At 41.0% G+C, this 21,351-nt stretch overlaps 1 protein-coding gene across 11 annotated transcripts in view; it reads right to left on the bottom strand.

Annotated features, from left to right (window-relative positions):
- The window catches only part of DPY19L4 (dpy-19 like 4), a 76,773-nt gene that overhangs the window by 40,209 nt on the left and 15,213 nt on the right, over positions 1-21,351 (bottom strand). For 5 of the 11 annotated variants that reach the window (XM_055286786.2, XM_055286787.2, XM_055286788.2 and 2 more), the window contains exons 3-6: positions 20,052-20,176; positions 16,013-16,103; positions 14,934-15,055; positions 14,678-14,823 (exon numbers count right to left, since the gene is read on the bottom strand). In XM_055286786.2, the coding sequence (XP_055142761.1) occupies positions 14,678-14,823; positions 14,934-15,055; positions 16,013-16,103; positions 20,052-20,176 (484 nt within the window). The remainder of the gene's footprint in view (positions 1-14,677; positions 14,824-14,933; positions 15,056-16,012; positions 16,104-20,051; positions 20,177-21,351) is intronic. The other 6 variants (XM_055286789.2, XM_063643459.1, XM_063643460.1 and 3 more) reach the window with 3 other exon arrangements.

Raw genomic sequence — 21,351 nt, 5'->3', positions numbered from 1 at the left:
ATTCTCACAGACCAAGAAGATAAAGTTGCAACAGCAATAAATCCAACCAGGCTTGGCACATTATCACAGCCAAAAGAAACAAACACATACTTCAAAATGCCATGAAAACAAAGGAACAAAACATTTTTGAGAAAGCAGTTTTCTCCTTACATAATAGCAGCATACATAATAAATCTTAAAAATCATTTTTACTCATCTCTTTTCCTAGTCTCAGACCTCTAAGCACTAATAACTTTTTTTATATTCTCTCCCCAGTTGCTGGAGTGCAGTGACACGATCACGGCTCACTGCAGCCTTGACCTCCCAGGCTCAGATGATCCTCCCACCTCAGTATCCCCGAGTAGCTGGGATTATAGGCACATGCCACCACGCCCATCTAATTTTTTGTATTTTTAGTAGAGCCAGTGTTTTGCCATGTTGCCCAGGATGGTCTCAAACTCCTGGGTTCAAACAATCTGCCTGCCTTGGCTTCCCAAAGTGCTGGGATAACAGGTGTGTGCTACCATGCCCGGTAGCACAATGTACTTTCTTTTCTTTTTTTTTTTTTTTTGAGACGGAGTCTTGCTCTGTCGCCCAGGCTGGAGTGCAGTGGTGCAATCTCGGCTCACTACAATCTCCACCTCCCAAGGTTCAAGCGATTCTCCTGCCTCAGCCTCCTGAGTAGCTGGGACTACAGGTGCCTGCCACCACGCCTGGCTAATTTTTTAGTAGAGACGAGGTTTCACTATGTTGGCCAGGCTGGTCTTGAACTCCTGACCTCGTGATCCACCTGCCTCGACCTCCCAAAGTGTTGGGATTACAGGCTTGAGCCACCGCACTTTCTTACGTCAAGTCATCTGCAGCCCTCTCTGTGATTCTTCAAAATTATATTTTGACCATTTTCTGTTTAGCACAACAGTTCAGTAGCTAAGAAAAAAACAAAGAATTTCCTAGGAAGAAAGAGATAACAACAGGGTAAAAAATAATTACACTTTAATATTTTTGTTCCTGTCAATATGTGTAACAATACTAATCACTATTATAAAAAATCAAGGATCTCCATTGCCCTATAATCCATTCAAGTATTTATCCTTTATATAAATATTTTACAGAATCAAAACTCTTCAATTAATTTATATTCTGCTTTTTAAACTTAAATATATTTTGCATGTTTTCCCTTCTTCATATTCTTTTTTGAAAAATATTTTATTATAAAAGCAGTATATGTTTGTTAAAGAAATATTAGAAAATGTATACAAACAAAAAGAAGAAAAATCTTAAAACACCTATCATCTCATCCATTCAGAGGTCAACATTGTTAAATCTTCTGCCATAGCTTAGCCAGTATAGTATGATAAGGAAAATAAACACAAGGAATCAAGTTGCAAAGGAAAGTAAAACTGTCGGGTTTTTTTTTGCAGAAGATACCGTGTACATAGAAAACCCTCAAGAATCTTAAAAAGCCGGGCGTGGTGGCTCACACCTGTAATCCCAGCACTTTGGGAGGCCGAGATGGGTGGATCACGAGGTCAAGAGATTGAGACCATCCTGGCTAACATGGTGAAACCCTGTCTCTATTAAAAATACAAAAAAATTAGCCGGGCATGGTGGTGAGTGCCTGTAGTCCCAGCTACTCTGGAGGCTGAGGCAGGAGAATGGCGTGAACCCGGGAGAAAAAAAAGAAAAAAAAATCTTAAAAAAATACTAAAACTAATAAATGAATTTAGCGAGGCTGTGGGTTACAAGGTTTCTATTTTTATTTTTTATTTTTTATTTTTTTGAGATGGAGTCTCACTCTGTCACCCAGGCTGGAGTGCAGTGACACAATCTCGGCTCACTGCAACTTCCGCCTCCTGGGTTCATGCCATTCTCCTGCCTTAGCCTCCGGAGTAGCTGGGCCTACAGGCGCGTGCCACCATGTCCAGATAATTTTTGTATTTTTAGTAGAGAGGGAGTTTCACCATGTTGGCCAGGATGGTCTCCTCGATCTCTTACCTTGTGATCTGCCCGCCTCAGCCTCCCAAAGTGCTGGGATTACAGGCCTGAGACCCTGCCCCCGGCAATCTAAGCTTTTAAAATGGGCAAAATACTTAGACATTTCACAAAATACATGAATGACCAATAAACACATGAAAAGGTACCCAATATCTTTAGTCATCAGGGAAATACAAGAATACAGACCACATGGAACTCTTACACAATTTTGATAGAAAAATAGAATGGTACAATCACTTTAGAAAACAGTTTGGCAGTATCTTAAAAGTTAAATAGACACCTGCCATATGACCTAGCCATTCTACCCAAAAGAAATGAAAGCATATGTCCACACAAAACTGGGAACTACCCAAATGTCCATCAGTATCTGAATAAATGAATTATGATATATCCATACTATGTAATAGAACTTAGTGATAAAAAAGAATGAACTATTAGTATAGCCAACATACATGAATACCAAAATTATGCTGAGTAAAAAAAGCCGGAGCCCCACCACCAAAAAGTATATGCTGTATGACTTCATTAATATATAATTCTAGAAAACACAAACTAATCTATAGAGACTGAAAGCAAATCATGCTGGGCATGCTCGCTCACACCTGTAATCCCAGCCCTTTGGGAGGCTGAGGCGTGTAAATCGTTTGAGCCCAGGAGTTCGAGATCAGCCTAGGCAACATGGTGAAACCCCATCTCTACTAAAAATACAAAAATCAGCTCGCTGTGGTGGTGTGCGCCTGTAATCCCAGCTACTTGGGAGGCTGAGGCAGGAAGTGCTTGAACCCAGGAGGCAGAGGCAGGAAGTGCTTGAACTCGGGAGGCAGAGGCTGCAGTGAGCCGAGATCGTGCCACTGCACTCCAGCTTGGGCGACAGAGTGAGACTCAGTCTCAATACATAGATAGACAGATAGATAGATAGATAGATAGATAGATAGATAGATAGATAGATAGATAGATAGATAAATAAGAAAGCAGACACAGGTTTCCTGGGGACAACAGCATAGTAGTGGTGGTTGGGTAAGAAAAGAGGGAGGTATTCGAAATTTTGGAGACTGGGCATAGTGGCTCACGCCTGTAATCCCAGCACTTTGGGAGGCTGAGGCAGGCAGATCACTTGAGGTCAGGAGTTTGAGACCAGCCTGGCCAACATGGTGAAACCCAGTCTCTACTAAAAATATAAAAATTAGCCAGGCGTGGTGGCACGTCTATAACCCCAGCTACTCAGGAGGCTGAGGCAGGAGAATTGCTTGAACCTGGGAGGTGGAGGTTGCAGTGAGCAGAGATTGCACCGCCACTGCACTCCAGCCTGGGTGACAGAGTGAGATCCTGTCTCAAAAAAAAAAAAAAGGAAATTTTGGGTAGTGATGGATATGTTTATTATATTGATTGTGTTGATGATTTTGTGGGTATATTTAAATGCCTAAATTGATCAAATTGGACACTCTAAGTATGTCCAGTTCATTCTATGTCAATTATACCTCAATAAAGCTGTTAAAAAAGCATTAGTTATTCACATATACATTCATAGAAGATAGGTTTGCATATATATATATATACACACACACACACACACACACACACACACACAGATACAGATATATATGCAAAAACAGGATCACATGTGAGAGTCAAATGAAACAAAAGCTGCAAGGAAGTTAGCAGTGCCTAGAACATAGTAAACATTCAGTATTGTAGTAAATCTTAGCTCTTTTCTAATTCTCTAACAATTTTTTTCTTAACAATATATTATGAACATCTTTCCAAGATATACATGTCAATAAACATACTTCAAGAACACTTGATGACCATGACACACCATCATGTAGATCTACTATAATCTAACCAATTTCCTACTGTTATACACTGTTTCCAACTTTGTCTATTACAAATAATTTTTTAAAACACGAACCATGCCAGGCACAGTGACTTTGGGATGCCAAGGCAGGTGGATCACTTGAGGACAGGAGTCCAAGACCAGCCTGGCCAACATGATGAAACCCCATCTCTACTAAAAATACAAAAATTAGCTGGCTGTGGCGGTGCACGCCTGTAGTCCCAGCTACTCAAGAGGCTGAGGCATGAGAATCACTTGAACCCACTAGGCAGAGGTTGCAGTGAACTGAGATTGCGCCACTGCACTACAGCCTGGGTGATAGAGCAAGACTTGGTCAAAAACAAACAAACAAAAAACATGAACCAATATTTTTATATAGTAATTACTGATTTCATTGTTTAAGCTCATTAATCCATCTGAAATTTATCTTAATGTGTGTGCAATAAGGATTTATTTTCCAGATTTGGTTGTCCCAATACCATTTGATGAACATGATGTCTTCTGTAGGGAATAGAGAAGTTCTTTTTCAAAGTTTCTTAATCCATAAAGGGTTTATCATTCCCTGGTTAAATGTTTGTGTGTGTATATTCCAAGGCTGCTCCAACTTGTTCTGGTAGGTTGAGATAAGGCTAAATGAATCCCGAATTAGGATGCATGCCATTACTCATTTGGAAACCCCTCTGACCTCTTATCACTAACTTCCTCTTTTCTTTGTCCCCTTTCCCTTCTCCCTATTTAGGAAAGTTTTAAATTATTAGCCAATCGAGTTAAGTTTAGAGTGTGAGGTCCCATCCCAGCCAGTGGGAATGGGACACAGCTCTAGGGGGTTGCATCAGGATGTAAAGGTTATAAATGTCCTCCACTCCTTTGTTCAGTGTGCTCTCGTGGCTGGACTGCTGATGAGTGCACCCTTTCTGCAGAAAGTAAACTAGCCTTGCTGAGGGATCCTTTGTCTCAATGTTGATTTCTTTGCAACATTGAACTCCCGTGCCCAACATCTTCTAGAGCAGCGGCCCCCAACCTTTTTGGCACCAGGGACTGGTTTTGTGGAAGACAATCCATGGATGTGGGGTGATATGGTTTGGCTGTGTTCCCACCCAAATCTAATCTTGAATGTAGCTCCCACAATTCCCATGTGTTGTGGGAGGGAGCCAGTGGGAGGTAATTGAATCACGGGGGCAAGTCTTTCCCGTGCTATTCTCGTGACAGTGAATAAGTCTCACAAGATCTGAGTTTTATAAAAAGGAGTTTCTCTGCATAGGCTCTCTTCTTGTCTGCTACCATGTGAGACATGGCTTTCACCTTCTGCCATGATTGTGAGGCCTCTCCAGCCACAAGGAACTGAGTCCATTAAACCTTTTTCTTTTGTAAATTTCCCAGTCTTGGGTATTTCTTTATCAGCAGCGTGAAAACAGACTAATACAGGGGAGTTGGGGGAGATGGTTTGGGGATGAAATTGTTCCACCTCAGATCATCAGGCATTAGTTAGATTCTCATAAGGAGCATACAACCTAGATCCCTCATATGCGCAGTTCACAATAGGGTTCGTGCTCCTATGAGAATATAATGCCTCCACTGATCTGACAGGAGGCGGAGCTCAGGCAATAATGCAAGCAATGGGGAGTGGCAGTAAATACAGATAAATCTTCAGTTGTCGTCATCATCATCATCATTGTCATCATCATCATCGTCATCATCATTGTCACTCCTGCTGCTGCCACTCACCTCCTGCTGTGAGGCCAGGTTCCTAACAGGCCTCTGATGGGTACTGGTCTGTGGCCTGGGAGTTGGGAATCCCTGTTCTAAAGATTACCTATTTTCATATATTATCCCAAAAAATTTTTTTGAAAGTTAACTTTCTAAAAGACAAACAAGAAATTCACATATCATAAGGTAAGAGGTGGGGCAGAAGGACCCCAGCAACCACTCCATCAGCCCAGGACCAGGAAGCTGAACTCAGTAGTTCCCTTCCCAAAAGTTTACCTACTACCCCTACCCAACCCACATATTAGTGCAGTCAAATCTTTAAAACTCTGCACCAGAAACACAAGATAGGTGTCTGGAATACAGATGGGAAGAATCCTTCTCCAGTGTCTGCTGCACAAACTGAGTAGGATCTCTGCCAGCCATTCCCTGCACCCACAAGTGACATCCTGGACATGCCTCCCCTTTACCACCTCCCACGACACCTATGCTACTCACTCTCTTCCCCTCACAGTGTGTGCTGGGAGTAAGAACCAGAAGGCTAACAGTGGGAGGTGACAAAATCAAATAAGACCCACTTTTTTCCTGCAGCGGCAGAGTCTGGCAGATTGTAGCACAAACTAACAGTTCAAAACAGTAATTAGATCAATTTTGGAGTCCACAGACCTGCTGATACATTCACAGAGATCTGCAACTTCTCTTTAATTTTGTGTTTTCATTTTAATGTTTAGAAACATCATAGTATAGGCCCGGCGCGGTGGCTCACGCCTGTAATCCCAGCACTTTGGGAGGCCAAGGCAGGCGGATCGCGAGGTCAGGAGATTGAGACCATCCTGGCTAATGTGGTGAAACCCCATCTTACTAAAAATACAAAAAAATTAGCCGGGCGTAGTGGCAGGCACCTATAGTCCTAGCTACTCGGGAGGCTGAGGCAGGAGAATGGCGTGAACCTGGGAGGCGGATCTTGCAGTGAGCTGAGATGGCGCCACTGCACTCCAGCCTGGGCAACAGAGCGAGACTCCGTCTCAAAAAAAAAAAAAAAAAAAAAGAAACATCATAGTATAAACACTATACATCACATAGATGACCCCCATGGAACTGACTATTGCCAAAGACTTCAGTGGTGTTAACATCTAGTTGGCAATGCGGTACCACTTTAATTGGTTTGGGCTAATCAGAAAAAAATGACATAGTCTTAATAATAAATGATACATTGCCAAATAAAAACAAAACAATCACCCAGGCACAGTGGCTCACGTCTGTAATCCCAACACTTTGGGAGGCTTAGGCAGGCAGATCGCTTGAGCCCAGGAGTTCGAGACCAGCCTGGGCAACCTGGCGAGACCCCACCTTTACTAAAAAAAAGCAGGGTGTGGTGGTGTACACCTGTCATCCCAGCTACTAGGGAAGCTAAGGTGGGAAGACCACCAGAGTCTAGGGAGGTTGACAATACAGTAAGCTATGATCACACCACTGCACTTAAGCCTGGGTGATGGGAGTGAGACCCTGTCTCAAAAAACCTGAAACAATAGCAACAAAAAAAACCAATGTTCTGATCACTATGGTAAAAAAAAAAAAATGTCTGTAGTAGATTAACAGAGCCAAAATGATGAGAACTGAGTCATTCACAGCACCCAGTTGTACAGGTGTGTTACAGTTGCAAGAACCTGCTAACCTTGTCTGAAAGAAAGAAGAAAGAAACAAAGAAAGAAAGAAAGAAAGAAAGAAAGAAAGAAAGAAAGAAAGAAGAAAGAAAGAGAAAGAAAAAGAAAGAAACAAAGAAAGAAAAAGAAAAACAAATGAACCTGTTGCTGCACTGGTATCATATTTACACGGAGGGTTTGTAATTTGGTTTCAGTAAAATATCACTTTTATATAAATTACTATTTTCAAGTGATATTTTACTGGTTTATTATTTTATTGGTAAATTAGTTTCAATTTTATAGCACATTTAAGTATAAGGAGCTTTACCTAGTTTTATGCTTTATATTTAAGTAGCATTATAATTCAAATTATTTAAGTCAACACATGAATCCATGAGAATAACTTAAGTTTTAAATATCTATAACTGAAGTTTGAGAAACATGGAGTTAGATGACATATGTCTAAGTTTGGCACATCAATGTGTAATATGTGAAAGCTGAAAACCACCTATACAATGTCAATACAATGGCTGCACATTCCCTTGTACTAATGTATTACAACTTACCTAACCATTCTCCTCTGATTTTTTATATTATTACAAATGACTATATTACTATTATAAATTATAAATGTATTGTTTTTTAAATTATTACAAACAAGCTGGGCACGGTGGCTCACGCCTGTAATCCCAGCACTTTGGGAGGCCAAGGCAGGTGAATCACCTAAGTTCAGGAGCACAAGACCAGCCTGGCCAATATGGTGAAACCCTGTCTCTACTAAAATACAAAAATTAGCTGGGCATGATGGTGGGCGCCTGTAATCCCAGCTACTCAGGAGGCTGAAGCAGGAGAATCACTTGAACCCAGGAGGTGGACATTGTAGTGAGTCAAGATCGCACCTCTGCACTTTAGCCTGGGCAACAGAGCCAGACTCCATCAGAAAAAAAAAAAAAAAAAAAAAAAGGCTGGGCGTGGTGGCTCACGCCTGTAATCCCAGCACGTTGGGAGGCTGAGGTGGGCAGATCACCTGAGGTTGGGAGTTTGAGACCAGCCTGACCAACATGGAGGAACCCTGTCTCTACTAAAAACACAAAATTAGGTGGGCGTGGTGGCTCATGCCTGTAGTCCCAGCTACTCGGGAGGCTGAGGCAGGAGAATCACTTGAACCTGGGAGGTGGAGGTTGTGGTGAGTTGAGATTGCATCATTGCACTCTAGCCTGTGAAACAAGAGTGAAACTCCGACTCAAAAAAAAAAAAAAATTATTACAAACAGTGCTACAATACATAAATCCAAGTAACAAACTCTTTCCTTCTTTTTGAATTACTTCCTTGGAATAAAACGGAATTCCCGGGAGAAACTGCTCCCTAAAATTGAAAAAACTTATACCTCCACCAGCAGCCTGAGTATATCAACATCATCCCCACAGAATCAGTATCATGTGTTCCATTACTGTCTGCCAATTGTATCTCTGGGACATGTACATTTCCTTGCATCTTATTCCTTTATTGTTACCATTGTACAACTGTACAATGTTACAATGTACAGTTGCTTTTTTGCCAAAGATTAAATTTAATACAAACTTTTAATCAAATATACTTTCAGCGCTCCTCAAATATAAAGATGTTTCCCCTGAAAGTGAAACCCAGGTATGTATTTGTAGATGAGAAGATCACTGGGGAACAAGACAATTTCCACATTGTTTCTATGTGGAGCCTGGACTCTGTTAGTCCATTTTGGTGGCAAGTCTTCAAAGGGAGTCATTCACCTCTGATTTTTCCCCCTACTACTATCTGTACAATGCCATTTCCTGAAATCTCTTTGAATTTTCTAGGATACCTACACCTTTTAGTTTGAACAAACAGGAACTATTTTATAACCCTGCTTTCCCCTTCCAGTGTTAAGGAACAAGTAACATAAAATACCATTAAGAACATGAATAATCGTAATATAATGGAATGACTTTAATATCTTTTCATACTTTTCTAAGAAGTCATATATAAATATAAGCTATAAAGTTGATGAATAAAGAGACAGCATATTCTTTCATGGCATTAAAATGTATTTTGCAGTATAAGATACATACCAATAAAATATAAACAAAAAGCAAACAAACAATTTTTAAAAACCTAGCTATTAAGAACATTTCAATTGTCAAAAGATACATGTGAGTAGAATATACCAGGTCAATTTTTCTATTTAACTTCTACTCCAGCAATACAGCATACATCAGTGACATCAAATAAGGCAGTCAGACTTCTGTTTATTTCTTACAATTCTCACTAAGATCTCTACAGAGTCTTATTCTTTTGTTTAAGTAGCATAATAGAGTCTTATTCTTTACGACCATTATGTTTACATGAGAAAGTATCTTTTCCTCTTCAAATATGAAGACAGATATAGGGATTAAATGAAATTAATAGCAAAGTTAACTGAATGTGGTAGCCAGCCTCCAAGACAGTCCCAATGATTCTGCCTCCTGGTATTAATACCCTGTGTTGTCACCTCCCACACTGTACCAGGGGTCTGCGCAACTGACAAAATATGGCAGAGTGATGTTATATCATTTCTAAGATGAGGTTATAACAGATACCTGGCTTCCATTGTGGCACACACTCTCTCATACTCTCTTGGATCATTCACTGTAAGGGAGACCAGCTGCCAAGTTGCATGCTGCCCTATGGAGAGGCCCATATGTAAGAAATTAAGGCCTCCCTGGCCAAAAGCCAGTGAGGTACTGGGCCGCTGGTAAATGGCCACATGAGTGAGCTTGGAAGCAGATGCTTCAGCCTAGCCAGGCCTTCAGACGACACAGTACAAGCCAACATCGTAACTGAAACCTCATGAGAGACCCTGAGCTAGAACCACCGATCTAAACCTCTTGGGATTCCTGACCCACAGAAACATGTGAGATGTTTGTTGTTTTAAGCTGTTAAATTTCGGGTGATTTGTTATGCAGCAATAACTAATTCATCACACAATCAAAAAAGCAATCCTTTTATTTTTATTTATTTTGAAACAGACTCTCACTCTGTCACCCTGGCTGGAGTGCAGTGGCGTGATCTCAGCTCAATGCAGCCTCCGCCTCTCAAGTTCAAGCAATTCTCCTGCCTCAGCCTCCCAAGTAGCTGGGACTACAAGCACCTGCCACCACATCTGGCTAATTTTTGTATTTTTAGCGGAGACAGGGTTTCACCATGTTGGTAAGGCTGGTCTTGATCTCCTGACCTCAAGTGATCCACCTGCCTCAGCCTCCCTAAGTGCTGGGATTACAGGCGTGAGCCACTGCATGCAGCCAAGAAAGCAATCCTTTTAGAAAGTCTATATTTTAAATAATACAGTAATCATTTGTATTAAATGCAACTTCATTCATTCATTTATTTTTGAGACAGGGTCTCTCTCTGTCACCCAGGCTGGAGTGTAGTGGCACATTCAACAGCTCACTGCAGCCTCAGGCTTAAGTGATCCTCCTGCCTCAGCTTCCCGAGTAGCTGGGATTGCAGGCGCACACCACCAAACCTGGCTATTTTCTTTTTTTTTTTAAGTAGAGATGATGAGGTCTCACTATGTTGCCCAGACCAGTCTCAAACTTCAGGTCTCAAGTGATCCTCCTACCTGGGCCTCCCAAAGTGCTAGAATTATAGGTGTGAGCCACTACACCTGGACCCACTTCACTTTAAAATACAAGAATTGGCCAGGCACAGTGGCTCACGCCTGTAATCCCAGCACTTTGGGAGGCCGAGGCGGGTGGATCACTTGAGGTCAGGAGTTCAAGAACAGCCTGGGCCAACATGGCGAAACCCCCATCTCTACTAAAAATACAAAAATTAGCTGGGCATGGTGGTGGGCATCTGTAATCCCAGCTACTCGGGAGGCTGAGGCAGGAGAATCACTTGAACGTGGGAGGCAGAGGTTGCAGTGAGCCGAGATCATGCCATTACACTCCAGCCTGGGCGACACGAGCAAGACTCTATCTCAAAAAATAAATAAATAAATAAATAAAATAAAATAAAAGACTTTCGGTGGGGCATGGTGGCTCATGCCTGTAATCTCAGCACTTTGGGAAGCCAAGGCAGGGCGGGTCACCTGAGGTCAGGAGTTTCAGACCACCCTGGGCAACATGGTGAAACCCTACCTCTATCAAAAAATATAAAAATCAGCCAGGCATTGGCCGGGCGTGGTGGCTCACACCTGTAATCCCAGCACTTTGGGAGGCTGAGGTGGGCGGATCACTTGAGGTCAGAAGTTCAAGACCAGCCTAGCCAATATGGTGAAACCCCATCTCTACTAAAAATACAAAAAAATTAGCCGGGCATTGTGTCGTGTGCCCGTAATCCCAGCTACTCGGGAGGCTGAGGCAGGAAAATTGCTTGAACCTGGGAGGCGGAGGTTGCAGTGAGCCGAGATCGCGCCACTGCACTCCAGCCTGGGCAACAGAGAAAGACTCCATCTCAAAAAAAAAAAAAAAAAAATTAGCCAGGCATGGTGGCATGTGCCTGTAGTCCCAGCTACTGGGGAGGCTGAGGTGAGAGAATCACTTGCATCCATGAGCCAGAGGTTACAGTGAGCCAAAGATCGTGCCTGAGCAACAGAGTGAGGCTCTGTCTCAAAAGAACAGTAAAAAAAATAAATAAGTATAATATAAGACTTTCTTTTTTTTTTTTTTGAGATGGAGTCTCGCTCTGTCGCCCAGGCTGGAGTGCAGTGGCGAGATCTCGGCTCGCTGCAAGCTCCGCCTCCCGGGTTCACACCATTCTCCTGCCTCAGCCTCCCGAGTAGCTGGGACTACAGGCGCCTGCCACCATGCCTGGCTAATTTTTTGTATTTTTAGTAGAGACGGGGTTTCACCGTATGAGCCAGGATGGTCTCGATTTCCTGACCTCATGATCCACCTGCCTCGGCCTCCCAAAGTGCTGGGATTACAGGCGTGAGACACCGCACCCGGCCATAAAATATAAGACTTTCTAAACCTAGTCTATGAGTATTATTATAACTTTCTGTCTTTCTAAAAATAAATCCTAATAGAATTTTAGAAAAGTACACAGCAACTCAAAATGTCCTCTAACAAGCACTTTCTGACATAACAAAAAATCATTTTGTCCTCCTAGTTGCCAGACTGGATTTTCTAATTCCATTCTATACTAAAAGGAACCAAAGCTCCAATAAGAAATGGCTATTTACAAATCTTCTGCAGCAAAAGTGCAAACCTACTCACCTTGTTGAGCCAGAAAACAAGAAAGCTTTCAAAGATTAACGAGGTTGGCCGGGTGCAGTGGCTCACGCCTGTAATCCCAGCACCTTGGGAGGCCGAGGCGGGCGGATCACAAGGTGAGGAGATCGAGACCATCCTGGCTAACACGGTGAAACCCCGTCTCTACTAAAAATACAAAAAATTAGCCGGGCGTGGTGACGGGCGCCTGTAGTCCCAGCTACTCGGGAGGCTGAGGCAGAATGGCGTGAACCCAGGAGGCGAAGCTTGCAGTGAGCCGAGATGGCGCCACTGCACTCCAGCCCAGGCAACTGGGCGAGACCCCGTCTCAAAAAAAAAAAAAAAAAAAAAAAAAAAAAGATTAACGAAGTTGTGTCAAAAGAACTCAGGAGCCGGCCTGAAAGGTACTCCTATTAACCAAGGTTGTGACAATTTGAGCAACAGAAGAACATTGCGCATGATGTTCTGAATCAATGAAATCAATTAAAATGAATCACTGAATCAATAAAAATCCATAAGTACAGAAAGATGCTTAGAAAAGAGAACACCAGAATCAAAGGTTTTTGTCACTATCTGAGAAAGCTATTAAATTAATTTCTTATTTAGAAATTGGTAAATTGAAATTAAGCATTTGTCTTCACTTTCTAATAGTGACTTGAAGGTAACCAAAAAGCCCTGGTTAATGAGGAAAAATTCTACTTTTGAAGAATGAACAATGTAGCTAATAAAAATAGAAAAATATAATTTTATAAGCCCTAATAAAATTACCACTTTAAGGCAAAGGTTATAAACTGGTGTTACAACTGTTAGGTAAACGCTTAATGGTAAAAAGGACATTCATTTGGTGCTAAAAAACACCACACAGATTATTCTCCAGTTATTAGAGAAAAACATAACTATTCAATGGAGAGATCAGACTGCCATTCCCCCAAACCAGTAGTCAATCTCAGCTTCACTAGGGGTTGATCAATTAAATATAATTTCTACTGTCATGGAACATGAAATATATATAATCTACCATATATTTCAACCAGAACTGTTTATTTTGAACCCATCAAGCCTTTACACATAATTTCCAGATTACAGAAACACAGGAGATAAAGGTAAAAGCTAAATGACGCCACAGGATGCAACAAGACTTAAGTCTCTTCAACATAAAAAGGGGGACTATGTTAGATTTACAGAGTATTAAGGAACATAACAACCAGATGCACTATGGAGTCCTGGATTAAATCCTGATTTGGATAAATCAGCTATATAGAGTATTTTAGGGTCAACCGGGGAAACTGTAATAAGGTCTGGGTATTAGATAAGATAAAAAGTTACTGAAATGGAAAGGCAGTGACAGTTGAATAGAGAAAGCAGGATAAAAAAAAACAGTATTGCAGCTGGGTGCAGTGGATCACGCCTGTAATCCCAGCACTTTGGGAGGCCGAGGCGGGCGGATCACGAGACCATCCTGGCCAAGACGGTGAAACCCTGTCTCTACTAAAAATACAAAAAAATTAGCCGGGCGTGGTGGCGGGCACCTGTAGTCCCAGCTACTCCGGAGGCTGAGGCAGGAGAATGGCGTGAACCTGGGAGGTGGAGCTTGCAGTGAGCCGAGATCGCACCACTGCACTCCAGCCTGGGCAAAAGAGCAAGACTCCATCTCAAAACAAAACAGTATTGCAAATAGACCTGATTTTGGTAAAAAATACATATACAAATACATAGATGCATACACACACACATTCACCTAGAAGAAGACCCAAAATTCAGATTCTAAGGATTAGGACGAATAAAAAAAGAAAAAGATCCAAAAGAATATGCTGGTATATTATGTCTCAATTTTTGCGTGTAGTGGCATAAAACAACACAAATTTATTATCTCACAAAGGCCAGCAGAGTATGGCTGGATGCTCTGCTCAGTATCCCTAAGCTAAAATCAAGGCATCGGCCAGGGCTACAGTTTTCATCAGGGGCTTGTAGTCCTCTTACGATCTCATTGGCTACTAGCAGAATTCATTTCCTCCTTGCTTCATGCCTGCAGTGGTGCAGAAAATCCTCTGATCTCTCTGACCTCTCTTTCTACACAGGCTAGAGAAAGCACTTTGGTTTTAAGGGCTCACATGATTAGATCAGGCCCACAGGGTCATCTTTCCAATCTGTCTAATGTGCTATATAAAGTATCATAATCATGGGAATGGCATCTCATCATATTCATAGGTTCTGAGGATTAGAGTGAGGACTGTTGGGGAGGGGAGGCATTTTCAGAACTCTGACTACTACAGCCACAAAAAGTTTCCAAAAATCAATTAAAACAGCTTTCTTACCTGTTAATAATGAACCACGCAACAGTAAGCATTCCTGCTAGCCACGTTCCACTCATAAGCCAACTTGTAACAAATAAAGCAGTAACATATATTCCTTGCAATCCAAAAACAATGCCAATATAGAAATACACTGGCTCAATAATCTCCTATGTGGAAAAAACAGAAAGAGAACAAGACAATAGGATGGCATTAAATAATTTGAGGATTCATGAATACATAAGAAAATAAATATTAGGGTCCAAAGAAAAATACATACATTGCTACCAGTGGCTTGATATAAAACGCTAGCAATAAGTTCCGGATATAGAGACATTTGCTGCACTGCATTTATAGTCTTCAGAGATACAGTTTTGTTATTGTGTGTCAGTTCATAAACACCTAAAGACAGAAAGATTTTTCTCCAGATTATTTATTCTGCTTCACAGTAATTAAACATGTCATTCATTAGTCCTTAAATATTTAACATTGTTATCAAGAAAGATCCCAAATAGAATATTCCATGCTGCATTTTCCAATTTTTAAAAATTTAGCACAATAAAGAGAAATATCTATATCCTGAGACAAATCCCCACATTGAAAGGTCCCAATATAGCAGAACAGAGGTTATCAGAGGCTGGGAAGAGTAGAGGGGAGAGGAGGATAGGGAGAGACTAGTTAATGGATACAAAATTACAGCTAGATAGGAAAAATAACTTCTAGTATTCTGTAGTACTATAAAATGAATATGGTTAACAACAATTTAGTGTATATTTGCAAAAAGCTGAGAGTTGATTTTGGATATTCATAACACAAGGAAGTGATATATGTCCAATGTGATGGATATACTAACTACCCTGATTTGATCATTATACATTGTGTATAATATCAAAATATCACTCCCCATAAATATGCACAATTACTACATGTCAAGTAAAAATAAAAGGAGGAGGAAAGGTTCTAAAATAGAAGAACAAAGTTTTATTTAAGAAAAATATTGGTATTACAGCCAGGCGCAATGGCTCACGCCTGTAATCCCAGGACTTTGGGAGGCCGAGGCGGGCAGATCATGAGGTCAAGAGTTCGAGACCAGCCTGGCCAACATGGTGAAACCCCGTCTCTACTAAGTATACAAAAATTAGCTGGGCATGATGGTGCATGCCTTTAATCCCAGCTACTAGGGAGGCTGAGGCAGGAGAATTGCTTGAACCGGGAGGTGGAGGTTACAGTGAGCCGAGATCGCACCACTGCACTCCAGTCTGGGTGACAGAGCAAGACTCCGTCTCAGGAAAAAAAAAAAAAAAAAAGAAAAGAGAAAGGAAAATATTGTTATTAAAAATGTAACTGTGATTATCATACCTCTTTCAAATGAAGGTGCCTTTAACATATCTTTATAATAGGAGTAATAAATGGCACTGTCACCCTGAAACGTGATTTCCCGTTCAAGCTCCTAAAAGAAAATGAAATTATTATTTAAAATTTAATTTTTTTTTTTTTCTGAGACAGAGTCTCGCTCTGTCGCCCAGGCTGGAGTGCAGTGGCGCGATCTCGGCTCACTGCAAGCTCCGCCTCCTGGGTTCATGCCATTGTCCTGCCTCAGCCTTCCAAGTAGCTGGGACTACAGGCGCCTGCCACCACGCCCGGCTATTTTTTTGTATTTTTAGTAGAGATGGGGTTTCACCATGTCAGTCAGGATGGTCTGGATCTCCTGACCTCATGATCCGCCCACCTCAGCCTCCCAAAGTGCTGGGATTACAGGCATGAGCCACCACGCCCAGCCCTAAAATTTAATTTTTTTGTTTTTAAGAGACAGAGTCTCTCTCTGTTACCCAGGCTGGTGTGCAGAGGCACAATCATGGCTCACTGAAACCTCAAATGATCCTCCCACCTCAGCCTACCCAGTAGCTAGGACTACAGGCACATAGCCAACATTTTTGTTTTGTTTTATTTTTTTGTAAAGAAGGAGGTCTCACAATGTTGCCCAGGCTGGATTATTTGAAGTTTTTTGTTTTGTTTTGTTTTTTTGACGGAGTCTTGCTCTGTTGCCCAGGCTGGAGTGCAGTGGCGCAATCTCTGCTCACTGCAACCTCCGCCTCTTGGGTTCACGCCATTCTCCTGCCTCAAGCTCCCGAGTAGCTGGGACTACAGGTGCCCGCCACCACACCCGACTAATTTTTGTGTTTTTAGTAGAGACGGAGTTTCACCGTGTTAGCCAGGATGGTCTCAATCTCCTGACCTCGTGATCTGCCTGCCTCGGCCTCCCAAAGTGTTGGGATTACAGGCGTAAGCCACCACGCCCGGCCCTTATTTGGTTTTAAATTTCAGCCTCTGGCCCAGTGTGTCGGCTCACGCCTGTAATCCCAGCACTTTTGGAGGCCGAAGCGGGTGGATTACTTGAGGTCAGGAGTTTGAGACCAGCCTGGCCAACATGGTGAAACCCTGTCTCTACTAAAAATACAAAAATTAGCCAGGCGTGGTGGTGTGTGCCTGTAATCCCAGCTACTCGGGAGGTGGGAGAATCGCTTGAACCCAGGCGGCAGAGGTTGCAGTGAGGCGAGATCACACCACTGCACTGCAGCCTGGGACATGGAGCGAGATTCTGTCTCAAAAAATAATAACAATAATAATAAAATAAAATAAATTTCAGCCTCAATCTTCTGTCTCCCTCCTCACCTTCCAAATTAACATATTAATAATATTTATCCTTTTATTCAAAGACATGTTTGAATTTTCTTTAATTACTAGTGGCCCCATTAATGAGGAACTTAACTTTTTAGTAATCTGGCAATAATTTTAATGAAACATTAAGGCTTAAAATGAATTGTAAATCACAAGTCATCACTTGTTATATATAATATATATCAGGAATATCTAGAAGGAAAACCACAGACATGCCCTAAGAATAGCAAGAATAGTGAGACAGGCAATAACAAATGATATTTGAAGTGTTAGAAGTCCATAATAAAAAGACAAGTTTAAGGAGAAAGTCATATTTTCTATTACTGTTCCACATCTCTATGTATCCAGAACCGCAAGTCTTTAATTAGTACTTTGCAAGAGCAGCAGATACTTAATCAGTGCTCTTCACATGAACTTCCAGAGGTACAGCAAATCTTAAAATTCCTACAATCAGGCTAATAGAACTAAGAATATGATAGTAAAAATCACATTAGGAGGCTTTGTGCTTTTTAGATTGAATCAAAATTTTATGAATCTATAATCTTTTAAAATCAATTGATTTTTATGCATAATATGTATCAATTAATACAAAAATAAAAATATTAGAGCACTTTTCACAAAGTTTGATCAACAGAACTTCCTAAAATGTTAACGGATGGCCGGGCGCGGTGGCTCACGCTTGTAATCCCAGCACTTTGGGAGGCCGAGGCAGGCGGATCACGAGGTCAGGAGATCGAGACCACGGTGAAACCCCGTCTCTACTAAAAATACAAAAAATTAGCCGGGCGTGGTGGCAGGCGCCTGTAGTCCCAGCTACTCGGAGAGGCTGAGGCAGGAGAATGGCGTGAACCCGGGAGGCGGAGCTTGCAGTGAGCCGAGATTGCGCCACTGCACTCCAGCCTGGGTGACAGAGCGAGACTCTGTCTCAAAAAAAAAAAAAACAAAAAAAAAAAAACAAAACAAAACAAACAAACAAAAAAAAATGTTAACGGATGTTACCAAAAAAGAATTCGGTAGTTAAATAAGTTTTGAGAAAGACTAGATTAAACAAAGTCAAATAGCTTTATTATAAGACTTTTCAGAGTTTCAGTATATCTTATATATTGTGACTCTCCAAGAGGAAGTCTTTTCAGATCTATTTTTCCCATCTTGAGTTTGCTATGGTCTGAATATATGTGTCCTCCTAAAATACATATGCTGAAACCTAGTACCCAATGAGAAGATATTTGAAAGTGGGATATTTGGGAGGTGATTAGGTCACGAGGGCAGTTCCCTCATGAATGGGATTAATATCCTTATAAAAGAGGCCCCACAGTGATCCCTTGCTGCTTCCACCATGTGAGGATGCAGCAAGATGATCCCTGCTATAAACCAGGAAGCAAGCCCTCACCAGACACCAAATCTGCCCATGCCTTGATCTAGGACTTTTCAGCTTCCAGAACTGTGAGAAATAAATTTCTGTTGTTTATAAGCCATTCTGTTGTTTATAAGCTTATGGTACTTTGTTATAGCAGTCTGAATGAACCAAGAGCTTACTAATCTAAATAAATTACTTTAAAATATTTTTTTTTATGAATGCAAATACTTGTTTCTAAGATTTCAAAGATGTAAACTCTCAATCAGTGCTTCTCAAATCTACTGGGTATATGAAACACCTGGAGACCTTATTAAACTGTAGATTCTGATTTTAAAGTGGGGTCTGAGAGTCTATGATTCTGAAAAAGCTCCCAGATTCTGCCAATGCTCCTGACCCATACGCAAAGCTTTGTAAAACAAAGTTCTTAATGAAGGCCTTCTAATTTTCAAAGCTTTGGTTATTCTCAGTTCTGCCTATACAACATAATCACCTGAAAATACTTATCAACATACCGATCGCAGCCTGTCCCACTGCCCCTACCTAAGAATCTGAGAGGGAGGTTATCTTTGAAAGCTCCCAAGATGATTCTATCATACATCCATTGTTGAGAACTGCAGTTAATCTGCATAACATTTTCAGGGAAATAATATAGGCTACAGTAATAGCTAAATCAAGACAGATATAGTCAGTAATTACTCAGTTAAATGTCTTGATGGTGTTAATTAAACCAATTGCTTTAAAATACTCCGTCAGCTTGACTAAAAAATAAGAAAAACAAAAAACCCAGTTTGGGCTCAAAAATTTAAAAACTCTACAAAGCCAAGAGGATTTAGCAAACAAATTTATTCAAGAGTCAAACTATGAAATTATGAATACAACTATAGTGACTGAAGAACCTGTGGAAATATACATGATTGAAAACCAAACACTAAACACAGTAATATGAGGCAAAATCTTAATACTATGTGATGCTTGTTAATCCCTTTCAACCCCCTCAAAAACATTCTAATCATGTGATCTAAAAATTAAAATATTTTTATACTAAAACTTCCACAGATTGTTTCTGAAATGTGAACTATCTATCAAAACTATGAAAAGGCTGACTAAACTCCATAACATTTCACTGTCATCAAAAGTCCCTGATAAGTTAATTGCACAAAGGGGAGCACCCTCGTAGTTTTATTCTATGAAATACACTATTAGTATTTTAAGGTTGATACTGTAACTATATTCTCAAAACAGCTTCTGGAGCATTTTGTTCTTAATAGCCATAAATAAGACAGCACTTGTCATACTTATCATACATATATTCTGGTTCCCTGGGAAAATAACTTTCATATACTCAAAATTCTTTCTTCTTACCTGCCTGTTGGAAAACCAGAATTTCCGTTCATGGTATGCTGATAAGTAGAGAGCATACATCATACCACTAGTAACCGCTGCAAGACAGCCAATGAAAATCTTTGCAAAGCGTTGAAATAATACATCTGAAAAAGTATATTAAAAGTAATCAAAAGGTAATATGTACCCTTGATATGACGTGATTAAAAATGGCATTCTACCTCTATGGTCTTTGTCCCCAAAACCCACAACTCGAGTCTAATTGTGAGAAAAGCATCAGATAAATTCCAGTAGAGGGGCATCCTATAAATATATCTCTCAAACTGTCAAGGTAATCAAAAACAAGAGCTTGAGAAAGTATCAAAGCCAAGAGGAGCTTAACAGACATAATAACCAAGTGTCACATGGTATCATGGATGGGATACTGGGACAGAAAAAAGACATTAGGGGCCAGGCACAGTGACACTTTGGGAGGCCAAGGCAGGCAGATCATTTGAGGTCAGGAGTTTGAGACCTGCCTGGCCAACACGGTGAAACTAAAATACAAAAATTAGCTAGGTGTGGTGGCGCACACTTGTAATCCCAGCTACTCGGGAGGCTGAGGCACAAGAATCATTGAATCAGGGAGGTGGAGGTTGCAGTAAGCCGAGATCATGCCACTGCACTCCAGCCTGGGGGACAGAGCAAGATTCTGTCTCAACCAAAAAAAAAAAAAAAAAAAAAAAAAAAAAAAAAAAAAAAGACATTAGGTAAAAACTAAGGAAATCTGAATATCTGAATAACATGTGATCTTAAGTTAATAATGTATCAATATTGCTTAATTGTAACAAACGTACCATACTAATGTAAAATGTTAAGAATAAGGGAAACTCCATATGTGGGAGAGTGTAATATAGGAACTCTATCTGCTCAATTCTTCTGCAAATCTAAAATTGTTTTAAAAATTAAAGTATAGGCCGGGTGCAGTAGCTCACGTCTGTAATCCCACCACTTTGGGAGGCCGAGGTGGGTGGATCACCTGAAGTCATGAGTTCGAGACCAGCCTGGCCAACCTGGTGAAATCCTGCCTCTACTAAAAATACAAAAATTAGCTGCGTGTGGTGGCGGGTGCTTGTAATCCCAGCTACTCGGGAGGCTGAGGCAGGAGAATCACTTGAACCTGGGAGGCGGAGGTTGCAGTGAGCAGAGATCACGCCATTGCACTCCAGCCTGGGCAACAGAGCAAGACTCTGTCTCAAAAAAATAATAAAATACAAAGATAAGATAAAATTTAAAGTCTATATTCTGCAAGAGGAAAAAGTTCTAAGATCTGTGTCACAAC

The sequence above is a fragment of the Symphalangus syndactylus genome, chromosome 7, assembly GCF_028878055.3.
Source record: "Symphalangus syndactylus isolate Jambi chromosome 7, NHGRI_mSymSyn1-v2.1_pri, whole genome shotgun sequence".
Classification (NCBI taxonomy): Eukaryota; Metazoa; Chordata; class Mammalia; order Primates; family Hylobatidae; genus Symphalangus; species Symphalangus syndactylus.
This window is presented reverse-complemented; position numbering and strand designations above follow the sequence as displayed.